Here is a 23,106-nt window from a genome sequence, read left to right on the forward strand (position 1 = left end):
GTAAATTGGCCGTAGTGTATGAGTGTGTGTGAGAATGTGAGAGTATGTGGATGTTTCCCAGTACTGGGTTGTGGCTGGAAGGGCTTCCGCTGCGTAAAACATATGCTGGAATAGTTGGCGGTTCATTCCACTGTAGTGTCCCCTGTTAAATAATGCACTAAGCCGAAGGAAAATGAATGAATGAACACTTCTTTTCTGTTCTTCATCTTAAAATGTATTGAAGGGATAATTATGTCAAAAATTATTCACTTTCTTTTGTATTTTATTCAATTTCTTCAGAACAAATCTGCTTAAAAGCTGCTCTTTTACTGCAAATATGACTAAGTAGACCTCAACATTTTGGAAATTTTGGTAACACTTTAGTTTAGTTTAACTAACACTACTAGCTTACAAAACTACTCATTAGCTGTTTATTAAAAGTTAGTAAGCTGGGTTTAGGTTTTGGGTAGGATTAGGGATGTAGAATAAGATCATACTTTATAACTACTAATGAACAGTTAATATCTTATTTAGCAGGCATGTGATCAGTCAAGGACAAAAAAAAGAAGGATGATATATATATATATATATATATGTATGTATATTATGTGTATGTGTATATATACAGTATATACAGTATATACAGTATATATATATATATATATATATATATATATATATATATATATATATATATATATATATATATATATATATATATATATACAGTTGAAGTCAGAATTATTAGCCCCCCTGAATTATTAGCTCCCCTGTTTATTTTTTTCCCAATTTCTGTTTAATGGAGGGAAGATTGTTTCAGCACATTTCTAAGCATAATAGTTTTAATAACCTATTTCTAATAACTGATTTATTTTATCTTTGTCATGATGACTGTAAATTATATTTTACTTGACATTTTTCAAGACACTTCTGTACATCTTAAAGTGGCATTTAAAGGATTAACTAGGTTAATAAGGTGAAGTAGGCAGGTTTGGGTAATTAGGCAAGTTATTCTAAAACGATGGTTTGTTCTGTAGACTATCGAAAAAATTTAGCTTAAAGAGGCTAATAATTTTGTCCCAAAAATAGTTTTTAAAAAATTCAAAACTTTTATTCTTGCCGAAATAAAATAAATAAGACTTTTTCTAGAAGAAAAAATATTATCAGACATACTGTGAAAATTTCTTTGCTCTGTCAAACAACATTTGGGAAATATTTAAAATATATATATACATACATACATACATACATACACACACACACACACACACACACACACACACACACACATATATATATATATATATATATATATATATATATATGTGTGTGTGTGTGTGTGTGTGTGTGTGTTTTTAAATAAATAATAGAAACTTCTAAAACTAATATAATTTTTTATATAAATATTTGATATTAGTCACACAATTTAAGTTTTAACATGAATTTTGACCTAAAGTGTTACCAAAATTTCAGATTGTTTAATTTAGTCTTTACTGTATACAGTATTTCTCTCTCTGTGTGTTTTTGGAGTTTATGATAATGCAAAGCCTTTTATTAACTACAACACAATCAAAAATAAATAAGTCTGTAACTTGTATATTAAAAAAAACAACTTGCAGCTGAATTATAACATAAACGCTGACACTTTTTACAATACTGCAAACTTTAAACATTAAACTGTACATTTCCCATTGCCAACAGTATATGCATTCTGCACTGCGTGTATGGCTGACTGATAAACTTCTTTGTTTTTTAAGTCAAGAACAATGAGTTAATGTTAATGTTCTTATCATTCAAGTTTGTCCTTTTGAACAAAAACCTTAAAATGGGAATTTCTGGACTATGATGCTTTACTTTCCCTCTTCACATCCCTCAGTTGTGTTTGCTCTAGAATAGCTTGTTCTCCAGCGCTGACTGGACGAAACTCCACAGCTCCGCTTTCCTGAAGCATCATGTGCCACTGCTGACCCTGGACAGCCGGTGCAGGACTCGTGAAGGACAGATACACTTGCCACTCGCTCTGACCCATCTGTCCCGTCACCTCCTCCAGTGTGCACCTTACCTGCAGGTAGACATATACTGTTAACTTATAATGTAAACATATTCATATATATATTACCTGACAAAAGTCTTGTCATCGATCACAGTTGTAAAAGCAACAAATAATAACTTGACTTCCAGTAGATCGTTTGGAAAAGTGGCAGAAGGTTGATTTTTCAGATGAATCGGTCAAGTTTGGTGAAGGAAAAATCATGGGTTGGACTTTAAGTACATTAAGTATGGGGGAGGTATCAAGACATTTGTGCTGCCCATTACAATACAAACAACAGGAGAGGGCAAATTCTTCAGCAGGATATGCTTCTCATACTTCAGCCTCCACATCAAGGTTCCTGAAAGCAAAGAAGGTCAAGGTGCTCCAGGACTGGCCAGCCCAGTCACCAGACATGAACAATATTGAGCATGTCTGGGGTAAGATGAAGGAGGAGGCATTGAAGATGAAGCCAAAAAATCTTGATGAACTCTGGGAGTCCTGCAAGAACACTTTCTTTGCCATTTCTAGATGACTTTATTAATCAGTTATTTGAGTCATTGCAGAGACGGATGGATGCAGTCCCTCAAGCTCATGGGAGTCATACACAACATTCATTCTTCTTCCTCTGCAGCATGACTTTATATTCTATACTGCACATTATTTCTGTTGAGTAAAAAAAGACTTTTGTCTAAGCAAAGTCAGACCTTACTGTCTTATTTAAATAATTAAAAATCAAGGCATGATCATACTTTATTATGGTAAAATGTGTAATCTAGAAGTCTTTGCCTTTTATATAAGCCACTTCTGATAACAAATGATCACCTACAATTCAAGTTATATTTTGCTGTTTCTAATACATGAATAGACGACAAGATGTGTGTGTGTGTGTGTGTGTGTGTGTGTGTGTGTGTGTGTGTGTGTGTGTATATATATATATCCAGAGCTTTACATTAACACTTTGGCGGGTAAGACAGACACCTCCACTAGCCACTTGGCTGGTTGAAAATAATATTTAAATTGTAGTTTTCCTAAAAGCAGGGTCCGACAATATAAGGATGGCCCAATATGCGTGCAAATGTGATCTTAAAAATCGAGAAGTAAAATAATTGTGATCACGCGAGCAGAAGAAAGCAAATGAATACCGAATGAGAGGATGATGATCACTCGTGCTAACAGCTGATGTGATGCGCGCGACTGCTTAAAACGCGTGCGCGCCTTCGAATCGTGAAGCAACCGTGTCAGGAACAGGCTCTGGAAACGCAACTGCCATCGTTTCTCTTTCAAATAAACTAGACAAATAGTGATGAACATGCAGCCACAGTCCTGATGCTTTTAAGAGACTCGAAAATTAAGCAAAACAATCTAAAACAATTTATTAACATGGCTACTATTTAAAAAACGGCACTGTTTTTTGTGTCGCTATGTCTTTTTATAATAGCCATGTTAATAAAGGCTTTTAAAATTTTGTTCCTTTACTTTTCGAGAGCCTTGGAGTTTAAATGTCATTGTTTTTTTGTTTATAAATCCCTTAACCAAAGAGCACTGACATATTAATTACACCTGAAGCACTTTTTGTTTGATTTATATGTTATTGTCCCATTTCAAGATATCACGAAAACACTCTGCCCTTGACTGAATACCTACATAGCTCTGTAATGGTTAACCTTTATTTACTTTATACAGTAGATTATATACAGTATGCATTGTTATTTGTTTATATTTGTTTAGTTATATAAGTATGAGGTGACCCCTGGGGTAATTACATTATATTAAAGGCACAGCAATAGCGTCAGGTGCCACAGATTGATTTTATAACATCAGGTCAAACTTTCTGGCGCATTTACAGCACTCATGTACATTAAAAAAAATCAACAAAGAATAGACTTGGGTCTACTAGTGTATGTGCGCCAATGCATGCAAGGTTTCTGTATTTATAACCACCTCAGAAGATATTGGGGGTCGCGAGCCACTGGCATTGTTATTTTGGGGGTTGCAGGCTGAAAAGTTTGGGAACCCCTGATATAACGGATAACTACTGTTAGGTACATGGAAAAACCTGGAAATTACTGTTTATTTCAGTATTATCTTTGCTATAGTATATTATATTCATTTTGTTTTGTATTTTGAATTTATTTAACTTTATTTTTATCAAACAGTAATTTTTTACTGAACATATCATATACCAAAAAAAAAACGTAATCCAAACCATAATAAGAATTATTACACCCCTAATGGTAGCATAACCTGAAAGATTGGATAAAATGTCAGGACAATGTGAGACTACCAGAGGTCTACCTGGAGATACCGGTCCAGAACAGACAGAAGGATCTCCGCTGTTTCCCCATGGCCTTCCCCCTCTGCCTGACAGGACAGCATGACTCTGCACAGGCCCTGTCCGCCTGCTCTGCTCTGCTGGATCTGTGTCAGAAACGCTGCCGTGTCATGCAGGAGGGCTGCAATGTGTGCTACGGGGCTCAGGTCATCCTGTTGAGGTCCCGCTTGAAGATACTGGTCCAGAGCGTCCACTATAATCAAAGACGGAAGAGACGCGGCTTCAGACGCCAGCTGATGAAGAGACGCCACGTCCTCCAGAAGATCCTCCAGAGTCTTCGCATACACAAACCTCACGTTCTGTAAGCCAGCAAAGCAGAGACGCACAAATAAGGTGCTGCTGAAACCAAATTTATAATGGGCGTTTTACAGTCAACATTTAAGTAATGTAATATAGCTAGACGTTAAGACTGATTGCAGAACCGCATTCTTTAACATCATTACTAAGTGTTTAGACAGAATTAAAAAAGGGTTAGTTCACCCCAACATTTTTTAATTCATATAATTAATAAATTATGTGCTCAGCAATGCACAATACTAATCAACAAATTACATTCTGATAGGACATTTACTAAATAACTTCATGGGACTTGATCTTTACTTCATGTTCTAATGATTTTTAGCATTAAAGGAAATAAAACATTAGGAGAGGGCATGGCATATAGTAGCTCCTCCCCTTTAATAAAAAACAGCTAAAAGCACTTTGTTTTTATGGTTAAGCTCAAATGAAAAGCAAATGAGTGCATTTGATTGGTCAGAAAATTTGATTAGAAACTGAAGTATGAGGTGACGTGGAAAATAATCTGTTAATCCAGTCAGGTGGAAGCGACAAACTGCAAGCTTTGGATGTTTATATCTTCTACATATGAATTTTGTCACTATTTGAGCACACCAGATTATAGACATCCTTAAAATACAAATTAACCATGGTTCAGACTTTATCAATGATATGCAAGCACCTTATTTGTCAAAATAACCTTGACGTGTTGGCTGAATATGTCATTGTAGTTCACTTTAACTGGTGCACGTGTGGACTGATGTGTGCACAGCTGTTTTTTTTTAATACAAAAAAGTTTTTCTTTTCCTTCTTGCAAGTGTTCTTTGCTAATTTGATGTTGCCGTTGATTACATTTTTGCTTTACCCTAATGACATTTAACCCTTGTGTGCTGTTGAGGATTTTTCATTCCCCCTGGGGTGATTTTGAGCCTTATTTTGGCCACAACTTTTTCTGTATTTCAGCAAATGCAATGATTTTTTGGCGACAAATCTTATTTTGACATTTATTTTGGGAAAATGATTTGTAAATTTTCAAAAATTCAACAACTCACTCTGGACAGATTTACTACTCTTTGTTATGTTAATCCCCTTTAATTAAAAAAAAAAAAACAGCCAATAGCATTTTGTTTTTATGGTTGAGCTCAAATGCATCAAATGAAAAGCAAATGAGAAGCGTCTTGAAGGGGGCAGGGCATGTCAGATACTAGAGTGCAGTTGATTGATCAGAAAATGTTTTTTTTATTTTTTTTTTTATTGCATAACCGTCAGGAACAAACATACAACACAATACAAATTATGAAACACACACACAAAAAAACTAAAACAACAATGGTAAAAGGCAACAACAAACAAAAAAACAAAGATAAATAAATTAAAATAAATTATAGTATAGTGTAGTACAAGTATAGTATTTAATTATATTTAAAGTATAGTGTACAGCACAGGTGTCAAATCCGGTTCCTGGAGGGCCGCAGCTCTGCACAGTTTAGTTCAGGAGTGGGCAATCTCTGTCCTGGAGGGCCGGTGCCCAGCACAGTTTAGCTGCAACACTAATCAAGCACACCTGAACATGCTAATCAGTGTCTTTAAGATCACTAGATATCTATAAGCAGGTGTGTTTGACTAGTGTTGGAACAAAACTCTGCAGGGACACCGGCCCTCGAGGATCAAGTTTGCCCATCCCTGGTTTAGTTCCAATCCTGCTTCAAAACACTTACCTGTAGGTTTCAAACAAGCCAATGGACTCAATTAGTTTGGTCAGGTGCGTTTAATTAGGGTAAAGCCAAACTGTGCCAAGCTGTGGCTATCCAGGAACCGGATTTGACACCTGTGGTGTACAGCATTTCTACATCCAATGATTTTAAGAATTGACAGGGGAATCAAAAAAAAGTGGCATAATAATTGATGCATTTGGACTAATAATAATATAACCTCTTCAAATAAATCTCTATTCTTAGTAAATTGGTTTAATAGAGACATTAATCATCTTTTAAAACTTTTTGACAGTTTGGGAATATTCTATCTAATAATTGGTCAGAAGATTTGATCAGAAACTGAAGTATGAGGTGACGTGGAAAATAAGTAGCTTATCCCTTTAGGCGGAAATGACAAACTGCAAGCTTTGGATGTTTATATCTTGTAAATATAAATTTTGTCACTGTTTTTGAGCACACCAGATTATAGACATGGGTATGGCTAACATACTAATATGAAACATCTAAAAATAATTTATTTTAATTTCAAGGGACCATTAACAGGTTATCTTGACCCTCTTCAAAGAAACAGTTGACTTTACCTTGAGACTCTCTAGTTTGAGTCCAGGCACGGAAGCCCTCAGAGACACCGGTAGAGACTGAAAAGGACTCTGTGTGAAAAACAGCACTTTGAGGCCCAAATCAGTGGCAGCTGTGACCGCTGCCAGAAACAGCACAGACCTGCTGATATTTACATCCCCGAGCACCAGCGTGTTGCCTTCTATATCAGAGGGAAATATTAAATCTCGCGTTCTTGACGCGAACCGTCTGAAAACGACTCCTAGAATATCAGCCATAACACTTACACTGATTATTAGTTTAATGTACGCACAGTACGACTTTTAACATCCACAGCATAATCGTAAGAAGACAACTCACTACAGTTTCTTTTTTCTCCCGCGAAACTGACGTCAACTGCCGTGCTGTTGGAACGACGGATCTGATTGGCTATCATAATACAGAGCTCACCGTTGATTGGTTAAGTCAAAATGTCAGTTCATATATATTTAAAATTATCCACGTCTTAATTGCGAAAATACAATTTTTAGCGTATATTTTACGCATTAATCGTGTAACAGCAATGCAATATAGCATAAACAATAAAAAAAATTATAATATAAAATAGTAATAATTAAAAATAAATCCACTTCCTTTAAGGACACACAGTGACAGCGCACTTCCCTTTAATACAAAACACAACAACCCAACAGCTGACGCGAAACATGGCGGCGGTAAACACAGACTCCAGAGCCACCGGAGAGCAAATTAAAGCCATTTTACGCCGCTGCAGGGGCCGACCGAGGTTGACAGACGCGGACCGCGCACAGCGGAGGCTTGAATCGCGGAAAAAGTACGACGTTCGGCGGGTTTATCTGGGAGAAGCGCATCAGGTCTGGAGCGAGTTGCGCCGGCGCACGAGCCTCAGCGACGCAGGACTCGCAAAGTATTTAATCCTGCTCAATTCTGCATACGGAGAGAAATACCGGCAGAAATACGTCAGGTTTGTGTTCAGACTTTATCAATGACATGTAAACATCCTATTTGATCATGCATGTGTCAGAATAACCGTGCAGTGATGGCTGAATGTGACATTGCACGGTCCTGTTCAACTGATGCATGTGTGGACCGATGTGTGCACAACTATATTGAGGTAAAGTGGGGTTTATAATCACACATTCGTTCAGTGACAACTTGCAACACGCTCCCTATATTGTTCACCATGGTACTTTGAATATTCTGTCTGAAATCACATGTAAGCATGACTTCAAAACAGCATCAGCACTATTTTTGAAACGATGTTGTACTTTGACCGTCATTAGCATAATAAGATTTTCCTATTTATAATTTGCAAATAGTACTTTTCTGATATTATATTATTAAGGAGAAAGTTATGAATGTAATATGAATATAAAATCATCTTTACCTCGAAATTGCGGTTCAGATCAACTGATTCATGTGTGGATGATGTGTCCACAACTATTTTTTAATACCACAAAGAATTCATTTTACTTCTTGCAATTGTTATTTGGGAACTTGATCCTGCTGTTGATAATTTTTTTTTATACCCCAATAGGGCTGCAGAATATATTGCTTTAGCATCAATATCGCAATGTGTGAATCTACAATAGTCACATAGCAGGATCAGCAATGTCAAGTGGGGATTATAGTTAATCAGCACCACAGTTCAGAACATGTGATTTTTCGGGTCATCGCAAAGTTTCAAATCAAATCACTTTTATTGTCACATCTTCAGCAGCGCGTGTGTTATGATGAGCGAAAAGCTTCAGTGCTGTTGGCTCCAGACAGTGCAAAATACAACAACATACTACCAAAAAACAAGACAATATACAAATGTCAGTGTTGACAGTAATGCGTATAAGACAATAAATAGGTGTACACGTAGATTGACTGTTGGTGGTAAATGATTGTAGGCAATATTGTTTTAAGTTTTAAGTATTTTTAGTTTGACCCCTAAATAGAGTAAAAGATTTTCATTTGGATGTGTTTTTAAGAGCTGCGACTGTGTAAGATTCAAGCAAACTTAAACCAAGAGGTTATACTGGTATTTATACTAAAATGACTTGTATTTAATTATTTATACTATGAAGACTGTACACTATACGGTGTTATTTTATATATTATTAATATATTTCTGCACCTCAAAACTGTTAATTACACAGAAACCATCAAATTAATTTGCATCTGTTTAATTGTATTGTATTTTATGCAGATACTCCTCGACAAAATAATCCCAGTGTAAAATAATGAATTCGTTCCAAATAGAGTTAGAAGTCAACTTCTTGTGAAATTACATTCATATCGCAATCTCTGTCGCAGACAAACTAAATATCACAATGTTAGTATTTGTCCAATATCATGCAGCCCTATACCCTGATGTTAACCTAATAATTAACCATGTGTTTTACTACAAATACCACACACACACACACACACACACACACACACACAGAAAACATGATTTTGTAGATAACCAGAAATTATCCATGGTTTGTTTAGTTGTTATGGTTTGGTTAGTTATGCTGCAGGGGATTACATTTTTGCTTTGCACTAATGACAATTAACCAGTTGTTTTTTCACCACAAATAACACACACAAGACATGCTTTAGTAAATGACCACACATTAACCATGGTTCAGACTTTATCGATGACATGTAAACACCCTATTTGATCATGCATGTGTCAGAATAACCGTGTAATGATGGCTAATTGTGTCATTGCACGGTCCTGTTCAACATGACTGATGTGTGCCCAACTATATTGAGGTAAGGTTGGGTTTATAATCACACATTCGTTCAGTGACAACTTGCAACACGCTCCCTATATTGTTTACCATGTTACTTTGAATATTCTGTCTGAAATCACATGTAAGCATGACTTCAAAACAGCATTAGCACTATTTTTCCACTGTAAACAATGTACTTTGACAGTCATTGGCTGCTAATTTGTGCTCCTAGATCTGAGTGCTGCGTTTGACACAGTAGACCATGCTATTTTGCTGGCCCGTTTGGAGCATTGTGTAGGGATAAAAGAAAGTGCCCTGGATTGGTTTAAGTCTTATCTTTCCAATCGCAGTTTCAATGTCACCATTGGTGAACCTTCTTCTGAGGCAGCCTTTTTGTCATGTGGTGTTCCCCAGGGATCTATTTTAGCCCCTATTCTTTTTTCCTTATATATGCTTCCCCTGGGTTCTACTTTTAGAAAACATGGTCTGTCCTTCCACTGTTGCAGATGACACTCAAATTTACCTGCCTTTAAAACCGAGTTCAAGTGGACTGGAGACTCTTATGTCTTGCCTGTCGGACGTGAAAGCCTGGTCATCTTTGAACTTTCTAGATTTTAATGAGAGCAAAACTGAAACAATTTTGTTCGGCTCGTCAAATTCTTCTAGGACATCACCAGCTTGTCTTGGTGAATTGGGTTTGTCTGTGAAGCCTTGTGTAAAAAATCTGGGTGTTATCTTTGATGATGGCTTAAAGGGCACCTATGGTAAAAAATCTACTTTTCAAGCTGTTTGGACAGATCTGTGTGTTGGTATAGTGTATAGACCGTCATACTGGGGTGATATGAACACACCCAGTCCTTTTTTTTCAATTTAACTACAAAAAAAAGGGTCGGCCAATTGGAGCTGTTTTCAAATCGATCGCACCATTACGTAGGTGTGCGATTCCCCCCGCCCACCGAATTGATTGACAGCTGCGCGCATTAACATGTTCCGGTAGTCACGTGTATATGTCAACAAGACCAGACAGACATACGCAAAGCAACCGGGAGTAAAAGGTCTGTTCTGTTCGCTAGGATCAGCAATCATCATCAAATGTGATTAAGAGTAAGTTTCACATGTTTAAAGTGTTTTAAAACAGAATATGTGTGTAATTAATTACAGCGTTTTACTTCAGCTTTACTTCATCAGCACAGCCGCGTGTCCGAACAATTATAAAAGAAGATGCTTCAATCCCGGTTTGTGGAAGTTAAATCAGGTTTATTTTGTACATTAGCATAACAGATATCCACACAGTACTTGAGGTTAGCCTTAACTAAGCTAAGTGCGCTCTGTCTGTCTGCCTGCCTGCCTGCCTGCGTGTGTATCTGTGTGTGTGTGTGTGTGTGTGTGTGTGTGTGTGTGTGCGTGCATGCGTTAACTTTGTAACGATATTGTGTGTGACTCATCAATGCAACTTCACAATACTGATTAGTAAAGGTTAGTTCTTACTGTAGTATCTCACAAACGCTACGTGAGACCTTCTTCCTTTAAGTCTGTCTGTTGTCTGACGCAGCTGAGGGAGGAGGCATGTAGAAACAGTAGGCGGGCAGAACTCGGCTTAAAGGCGCAGTAATCAGTATAAAACAGCATCTTGTAAAAGGTATAATGAAAAATTTTATGGGTATTTTGATCTGAAACTTTATATACACATTCTAGAGACGCAAAAGACTTATATTAAATCTGAAAAAAGGTGTAACCTAGGTGCCCTTTAAGATTTGATAAACAGATTAACGCAGTGGTCAAATCCTGCTTTTTTCAGCGTCAACTTTTAAAAACAGTCAAACCTATTTTATCTAGAAAAAATAATTCATGCTTTTATGACTTCAAGACTGGACTACTGTAATGCACTATATTTTGGGATCAGTGAGACAACTCTATCCCGCCTACAGCTAGTTCAAAATGCTGCTGCAAGGCTTTTAACCAGCACCAAAAATATGACCACATTACACCTGTTTTGCGCTCTCTGCACTGGTTGCCTGTGCACTATCGTGTCACTTTTAAAATTCTTCTCCTGGTTTTTAAATCTCTAAATGGCCTAGCTCCTTCCTAGCTGTCAGATCTGTTGACTGAACATTCAATTAAATTCAATTCAATTCAGGTTTATTTGTATAGCGCTTTTACAATGTAGATTGTGTCAAAGCAGCTTCACATAATTGGTCATAGTAACTGGAACAGTGTAGTTCAGTTTTTAGTGTTTAAGTTCAGTTCAGTTTAGCTCAGTTCAGTGTGATTTAAAATCATTACTGAGAGTTCAAACACTGAAGAGCAACAACAGCCTGGTCGGTCTCTTGGGTCATCTAACCAGAGACTATTATACGTTCCAAAGTCGAGGCTGAAATGCAGGGGTGACCGGGCTTTCGCAGTAGCTGGACCTACTTTGTGGAATGCTCTGGCCCTCTGTATTAGGTCTATATCATCTCGGTCTGTTTTTAAATCTAGGTTGAAAACTTACCTTTTTGATTTGGCATTTTATCAGTGCCAGAATTGTTTGTTTTTAGCTATAATAACTATCAGTGAGATTTGTTTGCTTTTTGCTAATAACTATCAGTGCGAATTGTTTGTTTTAGCTGTAATTTTATACTTGTTCTTTGTGATTTGTGTTGTTGAACACATTGGTCAACCTTTGGTTGTGTATAATAGTGCTATATAAATAAAATTGACATTGACATAATATGATTTCCCTGTTTATAATTTGCAAATAATTCATTGATTCATATTCGGCTTCGTTCCTTATATCAGTGGTTCAGGCTGCTGTTGGTGTAATGGATTTTTTTCTTGGCACATTTCTGTCCCTTTAGTACCAAATGAGCTTTAAATTGAACTCGCTGTCAACCAGTTTTGGAAGATTTGAGTTTTGAGACGTGGTTTGATATTCAGCTGGAATTAGACATCACAGAATGAACACACAGTAATGTCAAAGGGGTTTAAACTCTGCTCTGATTATTGTTGGTGATCATGTCCATCCTTTTGACACCACTGCGTGTTCATTTTGCGACGTCTGCTTCCAGTCGGATAACAAGCCACGTCTCAGAGCTCAAATCTTCTCAAATTGGTTTCTTCAGCATGACTGTGAGTTCACATTATACTTCTGATCTCAGTCCAGTACAGCAGCTTTGGGCTGTGCTGAAACAGGAAATTGAAATCATTACTAAGCAGCAAATCTATAGCGACTATCCTAGAGTTGAAGTCAGAATTATTAGCCCCCCTGTTTATTTTTTTCCCCCCAATTTCTGTTTAATAGAGAGAATATTTTTTTTCTACACATTTATAAACATAATAGTTTTAATAACTCATTTCTAATAACTGATTTATTTTATCTTTGCCATGATGACAGTAAATAATATTTGACTAGATATTTTTCAAGACTTTTCTATACAGCTTAAAGTGACATTTAAAGGCTTAACTAGGTTAATTAGGTTAACTAGGCAGGTTAGGGTAATTAGGTATAACGATGGTTTGTTCTGTAGATTATCTAAAAATATAGCTTAAAGGGGCTAATAATTTTGAATTAAATGTTTTTTTTTAAATAAAAACTGCTTTTATTCTAGCCAAAATAAAACAAATAAGATTTTCTCCAGAAGAATAAATGTTATCAGACATACTGTGAAAATTTAATTCCTCTGTGAAACATCATTTGGGAAATATTTAAAAAAGAAAACAAAATTAAAAGGGGGGCGAATAATTCTGACTTCAACTGTTGTTTCCAAAATCTTGTTGAATAAGACATTAAAAGGATAGTTCACCAAAAAATGAAAATTTGCTCACTGTTTACTCGCTTTCAAGTGATCCTAAATCTTTATGAGATTCTATTTTCTGTTGACGACTTAAGTAGGTAGTTTGAAGAAAGCTAAAAACCTGTAATCATTAACTGTGAAATATTTGTGTATGTGTGTGTGCATTTTTAACACAAAAAAGACATTTATAAAGGTTTGAAACAAGTAAAGGGTGAGTAAATTACATAATTTTTATTTTTAGGTGAACTATCACTGTAAGACAGCTCTAAAGACCAAAAACCAAGTACTAGTTAGGCGTACCTAACAAAGTGTCCATTGAATGTATAATATACAATGGGGGAAATAAGTATTGAACACGTCCACTTCTACTTTCATTTTGACTATGTATTTATATTATATATTTAAAGATAATTAGTATTTTTTCATACCCTTTGGCCTTATAGGGAAAGTTCACACAATAATGACAATTTGATGGTAATTTACTCACCTTAAGTTTATCCAAGTTGTAGGTGACTTTTTCTTCCGTAGAATATTAATGATTTTGAGCTTAATCTGTGGTCCTTGGTTAATCATACAGTCTCTGTCAATGTTTACCTTTTTTATTAAAAATTTCATCCATCCAGAAAAAAGTCACCATCCTCAATGTGTCAACTAACTGTACATTATTTTTCACAACTATTCCTATATATATTTTTGTTTGTTTCTTTGATTCCCTTTTGACGAATGGTGTAATATGTTGCATGTTGTTGTTGTGTACAGGAGGAAACCTCTTCATGAACAGTACAGCACTCACAGAAAAGGTGAGCTATATTTGTGCATTAACCTATCATTTATTCAAAAGTATGTTTGTCAATATAAAGTATTGAAGATTAAGCTTGGTAGTATTACGTTTTTTATGTTTAAAAAGGTATATATATATATATTTATTTGACCAAATACAGTAAAACCAGTAATATTGTGAACTGTTACTACAATTTAAAATAACTGTTTATTAAAAAAAAAGAAAGAAATTTTGATATTTGATACTGTATTCTGTTTTTGTGTTTATGTTAATTTCTATTCATTGGATACCCCAATTTCAAGAGACCGCAGGGGAGGGGGGTGGGGGTATTTGAATTGATGTTTCATTATATAGTTTTTTTAGCCTGAATGTTTTGTTAACAATTAATAAAAATAAATAAATAAATATTTATACAATCTAAATCTTTAATCTCACATAATCCTTCAGAAAAAAAATAATATGATTATTTTGCTGCTCAAGAAACATTTCTTCTTCTTCTTCTTCTTTTTCTTCTTCTTCTTCTTCTTCTTCTTCTTATTGTTATTATTAAAGTTGAAAACAGCTGTACTGCTATTATTTCTCAGGCAACTATGCAGTTTTTTTGCAGGATTCATTGAATAGAAAGTCGAAATGAATATCTTTTATTTGAAATAACTTTTATTTTAATAGCTTTTATATGAAATATTCCGCTGCTAGTCCGTTTGCACTGGCTGCCAGTTGCTGCTCGCATCAAATTCAAAGCTCTGATGTTTTTCTACAAAGTGACTTCTGGCCTTGCTCCTTATCTGCTCTCACTTCTGCAGATCTATGTGCCCTCCAGAAACTTGCGTTTTGTGAATGAACGTCGCCTCGTGGTTCCATCCCAAAGAGGAAAGAAATCACTTTCGCTCACGCTCACGCTCAATCTGCCCAGTTGGTGGAATGAACTCCCTAACTGCATCAGAACAGCAGAGTTCTCGCTATTTTCAAGAAACGACTAAAAACTCAACTATTTAGTCTCCACTACACTTCCTAATCTGCAATTGCCTCTCTGGATATCACACTAACTGTACCCCAAAAAAAATAAATAAATAAAATAAATTACTAATACTTTCCTTCTTAGACTTTACAGACCTGAAACTTGCCTATAGCACTTATTCATTGCTCAACTATATTCGTTGCTCTTATAGTTGTGTAAGTTGCTTCCTTGTCCTCATTTGTAAGTCGCTTTGGATAAAAGCGTCTGCTAAATGACTAAATGTAAATGTAAATATAAATCATGTCTTTACATATTCAATAAAAAATACCATGTGCAATTTTGATATTATAAAGTTTTTTATTTATTAGACATTTATTTTGACTGTTATGATGTCAAGTGTGCCGTGACCATAAATAATACTACAAGGGCTGTGCAATATAATCACAAAATTATCGTTCTTGCTATAATAGGACATGCGATATACATATCGCCGAAATGTGTGATAAATGACATTTATTTTATGCTTTGTTTTTTAATCTAAATTCAACTAATCAGAGGGGACCGTACGATATTTATCCCCACCTCTACAATAGTTGCTGTTCTGCTATTGGCTGGAGAGATACAAAGGCCAACACAGCTGAAAATAAACACAAATGATGAGAGAGGAATATGCCAAAAGCCAGTGAGAATATCTGCTGAGGTTTTCACTCACTCTATGTTTTAAAGACTAAATGTTTGCAACTTGACACAGCTTTTTAAAGTCAGAATTAGAATTAATTAGATGTGAGAATATCTTTCCCTGTTTGTTTAAATGTTATTACTTAAATTATTGATGTTATAAGAAATGTTATATCATAAGAAATATCCTTATTGCAATACTTCTCAACATTGCCACATTTTGTTTCCCAGTATCGTGCAGACCTTAATGCTACCACATGTCTTGTTGATCATTATAATGCATGTTTGCTATTTAAAAGTCTGACTGTATTTGACATTGGTGTTTATCTGTCTGTTGTTTCCGCAGGGAAAAAAGTGTCTGCCACTAGTTTGGAGAATGTGGTGAGCTGGTATCAGAGTCACTGTCAGTCGTGTCCTAACGAGCCAGAGCTGCGGGCAGTAGAGCCCACTGTGGGTTTGTCCACGTCTGCTTTATGGCAGTGTGCAGCTGGTCACTCCTTTGTGCAGTACCTACCCTGGCCTGCAGGGGGAGAGTCAGAGTCAGATGTGGAGGACAGTGCTGTGGAAAAAGAAGAGGAGGAGGAAAGTGTTACAGAGAGGAAGAAGACAACCGTTATCAATGAGAGAAACAACAACAAGAGGAAGAGGAGGATACAAAACCATCGAGACCTGCAGGGTATGGGAATATTACCTTCAGGATGTTTTTTCATGTATTACTGGGAATAGTTAATTTTATTTACCATAGATTGAGTTGAAGGTCATATCTAATGTTTTTAATGTAAAATGTTTTTTTGTATAATTTCTTAATGAATTATGATCTTGTTGTTGTTGTTGTTTTATTATGTAATGTGTTTTCGTCTATTAATGTTGCCATGAAATAGTCAAATGTGAGACAAACAAACATTTATTTAATACTTTTGTTGCTAGAATGCTTACCCTTTGAGATTATAGGATAACATTGAATTACAGGCATAACACATTCGCATGTGTTCTTTGATCATGGCTTATAGACACTAGTGACAGAAAAAATATTAAATATATTATTTATTTTATCAGTTTGTTTATTTGTATAGGACTTTTCACAGTCCTGTTTATAAGCAATGTTACACTATAAAATGCATTTTTTATTGATACAATTAGAATGAAATATAAATTATAAATAATATTATTAAATATTATATTATTAAATTACTAAATTAAAATAAAATCTCTTCTTTTCAAAAAAAAAAAAAAAAAAAATATATATATATATATATATATATATATATATATATATATTTTTTTTTTTTTTTTTTTTTTTTTTACATCCTTGGATGGGAAGCGACTATGTACAGCCATTTTCTGATCTCTCCAGAGATGTTCAATAGGACTTACGTCTGGGCTCGAATGGGTGGTGCCTGCTTTTCGAAATGTAATGCATGGCTTTCACTCCAAAGAGTTAAAATTTTGTCTTATCAGAGCAGAGAATTTTGTTTCTTATGGTCTGAGAGTCCTTCAGCTGCCTTTCGGCAAATTCTATGAGGGGAGTGTCTGGCCACTCTACCATACAGGCCTGATTGGTGGATTGTTGCACAGATGGTTGTCCAGAGAAGAACACTGGAGCTCAGACAGAGTGACCATCAGGTTATTGATCACCTCAATGACTAAGGCCCTTCTCCCCGATCACTCAGCTTAGATGGCCGGCCAGCTCTAGGAAGAGTCCTGGTGGTTCCAAACATCTTCCACTAACGGATGATGGAGGCCACTGTGCTCATTGGAACTTTTAGAGCACCAAAAAATCTGTCTGGTAACCTTCTTTAGACTTGTGCCTTGAGACAATCCTGTCTCTGATGTCTACAGACAATTCCTTTGCCTACATGCTTAGTTTGTGCTTTGACATGCACTGTCAACCCTGGCACCTTATATAGACAGGTGTATGCCCTTTTAAATCAAGTCCAATCAGCTGAATTGACCACAGGTGAACTCCAATTAAGCTGCTGAAACATCTCAAGAATGATCAGTGGAAACAGAATGTACCCGAGTTCAATTTAGAGCTTCACGGCAAAGCCTGTGTACATGGGATTTTTCAGGTTTTTTATTCTTGATAAATTTGCAACATTTTCAAAACCTCTTTTTTTCACATTGTCATTATGGGGTATTGTGTGTAGAATTTTAAGGAAATAAATTAATTTAATCCTTTTTGTAATAAGGCTGTAACAAAACAAATTGGAAAAAATTGAAGTGCTATGAATACTTTCTGGATGCACTGTGACTGTACAAGAACAGCAAATGATTAGGAAAACTCAAAGTGTAATAGGAGATGATTCCCATCCTCTCAAGCCTTTTTTGTACTATTGTCCTCTGGAAGAAGATTTATAAGCATTAAATGCTCTTCTAACCAGGGCCGGCGCGTCCATAGAGGCGACCTAGGCGGCTGCCTAGGGCGGCAGAATAGAGAGGGCAGCATGCGCGACATCTCTCTCACCACCCACGTCCTCAGCAGTTATACCCGCGCCTTGGCGGGAGAATAGAGAGGGCGGGTCCGCGACCACAACCCAACCCCCGGTCTTCAATTTCATCCGCGACAGCCCCAACCCCCCACCCCCCCCGCTTCTCCCCTTCCTCACTTTGCTAACTGGTAACTTTCGTTTTGAATTTTAGTTTGAGGGCGGCGTGATTGTCCTTTGCCCAGAGCAGCAGTTCAGCTTGCTCCGGCCCTGCTTCTAACAGATATAAATTCACCACAGGCAAAAAAGGTTTTACAACCATACATTTTAGCAAGTTTTAAAGGTTTAATATATGGGTCCTTATGTTTTAGTTTTAGTATTATTTATAAAGTTATTATGAAGCATGCTGGAAGTGATTTGTCTCTTTGTGTTTGTTGTTTCATGATACTACTGCCTAATTGAATTACCCCTTGCGGGATTAATAAAGTTGTCAAACTTAATAATTTTGACCTCAATTGTATTTGTGTAAATTTAAAAATACACAAAGATGCAATTAACCAGTGCGAAATAGAGCGGGATGAAACTATGAATCTCTTTCAGATGCAGGCAATGAACTGGAAGAAGAAGACGATGATGACCCAGCGTCCCACATGGGGCATCAGATGTCCTGCACGTCCCTCAATGACCTCCCAGGATCCCCTGCGGCCCACAGTCCTCCTGCATCTGGAGCGTCTCCTGTGTGGGAGATGGAGGCGCTCATGGTCCCAGAATCCCAGGCTGAGTCCAGTGAGAGAACCTCAGGAGGGAACGATCCTGCAAAGCAGCAGATGGACTGTTCGAGGACTTTAGAGAAGACGGAAGGTGGAGGAGCTGGGCTGACGCAGAGTTATGAATGTGTGGTGGTCGCTGCGCCCTTGACAGACCGAAAGGAGAGGGATGATGGAAAGCGTTCATCCAGAGAGGTCGTCCCATCGCTAGAGGCCGCCCCAGCACAGAACGAGCTGTTTGAGGGTCAGGATCTGCAGACGGTCATGGGTGGATGTGAGCTGCAGGACCAGCGCTCCACACTGGAGGGATCTCAGGTATGCTGAAAGTATGGCTGCACCATAACAGGAAAAGCAATTATTTTGTTTAAAATATTAATTACAATTGGGTCAGTTGGCATTTCTGTGTGGAGTTTGCATGTTCTCCGTGTTCGCGTGGGTTTCCTCCGCTAAATAAGCTAAATTGGCCATAGTGTTTGTGTCTGAATGAGTGTGTATAGATGTTTTCTAGTACTGGGTTACAGCTGGAAGGGCATCTGCTGTGTAAAGCATATGCTGGATAAGTTGGCGGTTCATTCCACTGTGGCGACTCCTGATAAATAAAGAGACTAAACCAAATGAAAATGAATGAATGAAAAAATAGTTTCTCGCCCTCAAGTGGTGACCTTTATCAGTGTCTTTGTTTCATGTGCAACACAAAGAAAGATATTTTGAAGAATGTTGGAAACCAATAACTAGAATAAAAAATACTGTGGATGCCAGTGGTTACTGGTTTCCACCATACATGCAAACTTGTGAAGTGATTAAAGGTGAAGTGATTAAAGGTTAATAAATGCACACATGAAAATATACTGTAGTCATTTCATAGTAAATACTATAGTGTTTTTGAACTGTGTAGAAACGTGTATTATACTGTACTGTGTATACACTCACCAGCCACTTTATTAGGTACACCTTATTAGAACCGGGTTGGACCCCCTTTTGCTCTCAGAACTGCTTTAATCATTCGTGGCATGGATTCAACAAGGTACTGGAAAATCCATATTGACATGACAGCATCACGCAGTTGCTGCAGATTTGTCGGCTGCACATCCATGATGCAAATCTCCCGTTCCACCACATCCCAAATGTTCTCTATTGGATTGAGATCTGGTGACTGTGGAGGCCACTTGAGTACAGTGAACTCATTTTCATGTTCAAGAAACCAGTCTGAGATGATTCACGCTTTATGACATGACGCATTATCCTGCTGGAAGTAGCCATCAGAAGATGGGTACACTGTGGTCATAATGGGATGGACATGGTCAGCAACAATACTCGGGTAGGCTGTGGTGTTGCTCAATTGGTACTAATTGGGCCCAAAGTGTGCCAAGAAAATACCCCCCCCCATCATTACACCGCCACCAGCCTAAACTATTGATTCAAGGCAGGATGGATCTGTGCTTTCATGCTGTTGACGGCACATTCTGACCCTACCATCCGAATGCCGCAGCAGAAATTGAGACACATCAGACCAGGCAACGTTTTTCCAATCTTCTGTTGTCCAATTTTGGTGAGCCTGTGTGAATTGTAGCCTCAGTTTCCTGTTATTAGCTGACAGGAGTGGCACCCAGTGTGGTCTTCTGCTGCTGTAGCTCATCCGCCTTAAGGTTGGACGTGTTGTGGTTCAGAGATGCTCTTCTGCAGACCTCGGTTGTAACGAGTGCTTATTTGAGTTGCTGTTGCCTTTCTATCAGCTGGAACCAGTCTGGCCATTCTCCTCTGACCTTTGGCATCAACAAGGGATTTGCGCCCACAGAACTGCCGCTCACTGGATATTTTCTCATTTTCTGACCATTCTCTGTAAAGCCTAGGGATGGTTGTGCGTGAAAATCCCAGTAGATCAGCAGTTTCCGAAATACTTTCAAAGTCACTTAAATCATCATCGTCTTGACCATGTCTACATGCCTAAATGTGTTGAGTTGCTGCCATGTGATTGGCTGATTAGAAATATGCGTTAAAGAGCAGTTAGACAGGTGTACCTAATAAAGTGGCCGGTAAATGTGTATTGTAGTTTATTGTATAAATTACTGTATAAATAGATGTTTACAACACTTTAATGATTGCCACAGCATCAACTATAGTGAATTGATTATCTGTAATAAATGCTGTTGTATTCTTTCATTTTTACCACAGTAAACGGTTGTGCATTGTAATGTAACATACCCTATAGTTACATACCCAAAATGTTCTGTTTATATTACTCTAGTTCTTGTATTACCACAGCATCGACAACATTATCATAAATTATTAGTTACTTTACTATAGTATTATTCAAAAACACTATAGTATTTACTTCAAATGAATTTAAATTTGAAAATATTTTTTCATGCGTGTGATGACCGAACCATTTAATATGGAACTTTATTGTAAAGTGTAACCGCTCTTCGTTTAATCCTAACCATGAATGACATCACCTATTGTCCATTGTTTCTGTTTTCCATTCTTCTCCCAGCTGATCATAATTACAGGCCCCAGTTACGAGGCTCTGACGTCTGAAGGCATTCAGCTGAATGTGGGCGCCGCTGACGTCGAGGAGGTCACATGTACTCTGATTGGGGACATGTCCTATAATCAGATGTGCCCGTCTGGAGCTGCGTCACGTCCCAACGCTAGCACAGGTTTGACTGAGATCCTGTATTTCAGCTCTCCAACATGACTCATTGTGTACTGTTAGGTGTGTGTGTGTGTGTGTGTGTGTGTGTGTGTGTGTGTGTGTGTGTGTGTGTGTGTGTGTGTGTGTGTCTGGAGACTTTTTAACCACTTTCAACTACTTCCTTATGAGTTTGGTGTCAGTTTAACCAATGCCAGTAAAGTAAGCTATTTTGGGGATTTTGAACTGGTAATGTTTTAAGAGGCTCTGTTGATGTTTAATGCTTTCAGATCTGGGTGACAAGCATTTGTTGGAGCCCAGTGAAGAAACGCACTGTGCGAAGGAGCTCCAGCGATCCCTCAGTAGGTCAGTCACATCTTGGCACGGTAGACACAACCACATATTAAACATCATGTGTCTGCGTTATTGGGATTTTTTATATATATATATATATATATATATATATATATATATATATATATATATATATATATATATATATATATATATATATAGCTATTTTTTTCCACTCACAAAAGAGAGGGGTCAATACAGTTAGTTTTTTCAAAAGTAAAGACATTTTATAACGTTACAAAATTAAAGGTTAGGGTAATTAGGCAAGTTATTGTATAATGATGTTTTGTTCTGTAGACTATCGAGAAAAAATATAGCTTTAAGGGGCTAATAATTTTGTCCTTAAAATGGCATTTTAAAAATTAAAAACTGCTTTTATTCTAGCCGAAATAAAACAAATAAGACTTTCTTCAGAAGAAAAAATATTATCACACATACTGTGAAAATTTCTTTTTTCTGTTCAATATAATTTCTGACTTCAACTGTATATTTGTGTATATATTCATTTAATTTATTCATTAATTTATTTGTATTTAAGTTTTTTACATTTTGTTGATTTATTATTTCATTATTACTTTTATTATTCTTTGTTAATGTTTTTATTATTTTTATTTTTTTGTTTAGTTTTATTATTTAATTTTATTATTATTATTATTATTTTATTTTGTATTATGTTTTTTGTTTTATTATTTTGTTATTATTATTATTGTTTTTGTTTAATAATTTATTAATTTATTTATATATATTTTTTAATATTAGTTTTTGTTTTATTTATTATTATTTTATTTATATATTTTTGTTTTATTATTTTATTATTATTATTAGTTTTTTATTTTATTTCAATTATAATTTTATTAAATTTTTTATTATTATTATAATTTTTATTTTACTTTTATTTTATATTTTATATTTTTTATTATTTTATTGAATTATTATTAATATTATTGTTGTTGTTGTTTTTTGTTTTATTATTTTGTTATTTTTTATTTTATTAATTTTATTATTCTTTATTACTGTTATTATTTTATTTTTTGTATTATTCTTTTTATTATTATTATTATTATTATTATTTGATTATTTTATTATTTATTTATATTTCTTGTGTTATTATTCCTTTTTGTT

The 23,106-nt window shown here is 36.1% G+C and overlaps 2 protein-coding genes across 4 annotated transcripts in view; one reads left to right on the forward strand and one right to left on the reverse strand.

Moving 5' to 3' along the window:
* Window positions 1-1,505: 1,505 nt before the first annotated feature.
* On the reverse strand, window positions 1,506-7,267 carry swsap1 (SWIM-type zinc finger 7 associated protein 1). Its single transcript, NM_001328088.2, has 3 exons — window positions 6,916-7,267; window positions 4,307-4,642; window positions 1,506-2,041 (listed from the first exon to the last, which is right to left on the reverse strand). Exons 1-3 carry the CDS (start codon window positions 7,168-7,170, stop codon window positions 1,820-1,822), a joined length of 813 nt encoding a protein of 270 aa, NP_001315017.2. The 5' UTR covers window positions 7,171-7,267; the 3' UTR covers window positions 1,506-1,819.
* A 286-nt stretch (window positions 7,268-7,553) lies between these two features.
* znf653 (zinc finger protein 653) overlaps window positions 7,554-23,106 on the forward strand; it is a 32,597-nt gene continuing 17,044 nt past the window's right edge. For all 3 annotated transcript variants that reach the window (XR_015480500.1, XR_015480501.1, XM_087244085.1), the window contains exons 1-6: window positions 7,554-7,874; window positions 14,151-14,191; window positions 16,155-16,484; window positions 18,835-19,316; window positions 21,493-21,658; window positions 21,921-21,996. Coding sequence is in view for 1 of the 3 variants with exons in the window: in XM_087244085.1 (XP_087100211.1) it covers window positions 7,597-7,874; window positions 14,151-14,191; window positions 16,155-16,484; window positions 18,835-19,316; window positions 21,493-21,658; window positions 21,921-21,996 (1,373 nt within the window). In the remaining 2 variants the exon portion in view is untranslated. The remainder of the gene's footprint in view (window positions 7,875-14,150; window positions 14,192-16,154; window positions 16,485-18,834; window positions 19,317-21,492; window positions 21,659-21,920; window positions 21,997-23,106) is intronic.

Source organism: Danio rerio, chromosome 3 (assembly GCF_052040795.2).
Source record: "Danio rerio strain M-AB ecotype USA chromosome 3, GRCz13ab, whole genome shotgun sequence".
In the NCBI taxonomy this organism is placed as follows: domain Eukaryota; kingdom Metazoa; phylum Chordata; class Actinopteri; order Cypriniformes; family Danionidae; genus Danio; species Danio rerio.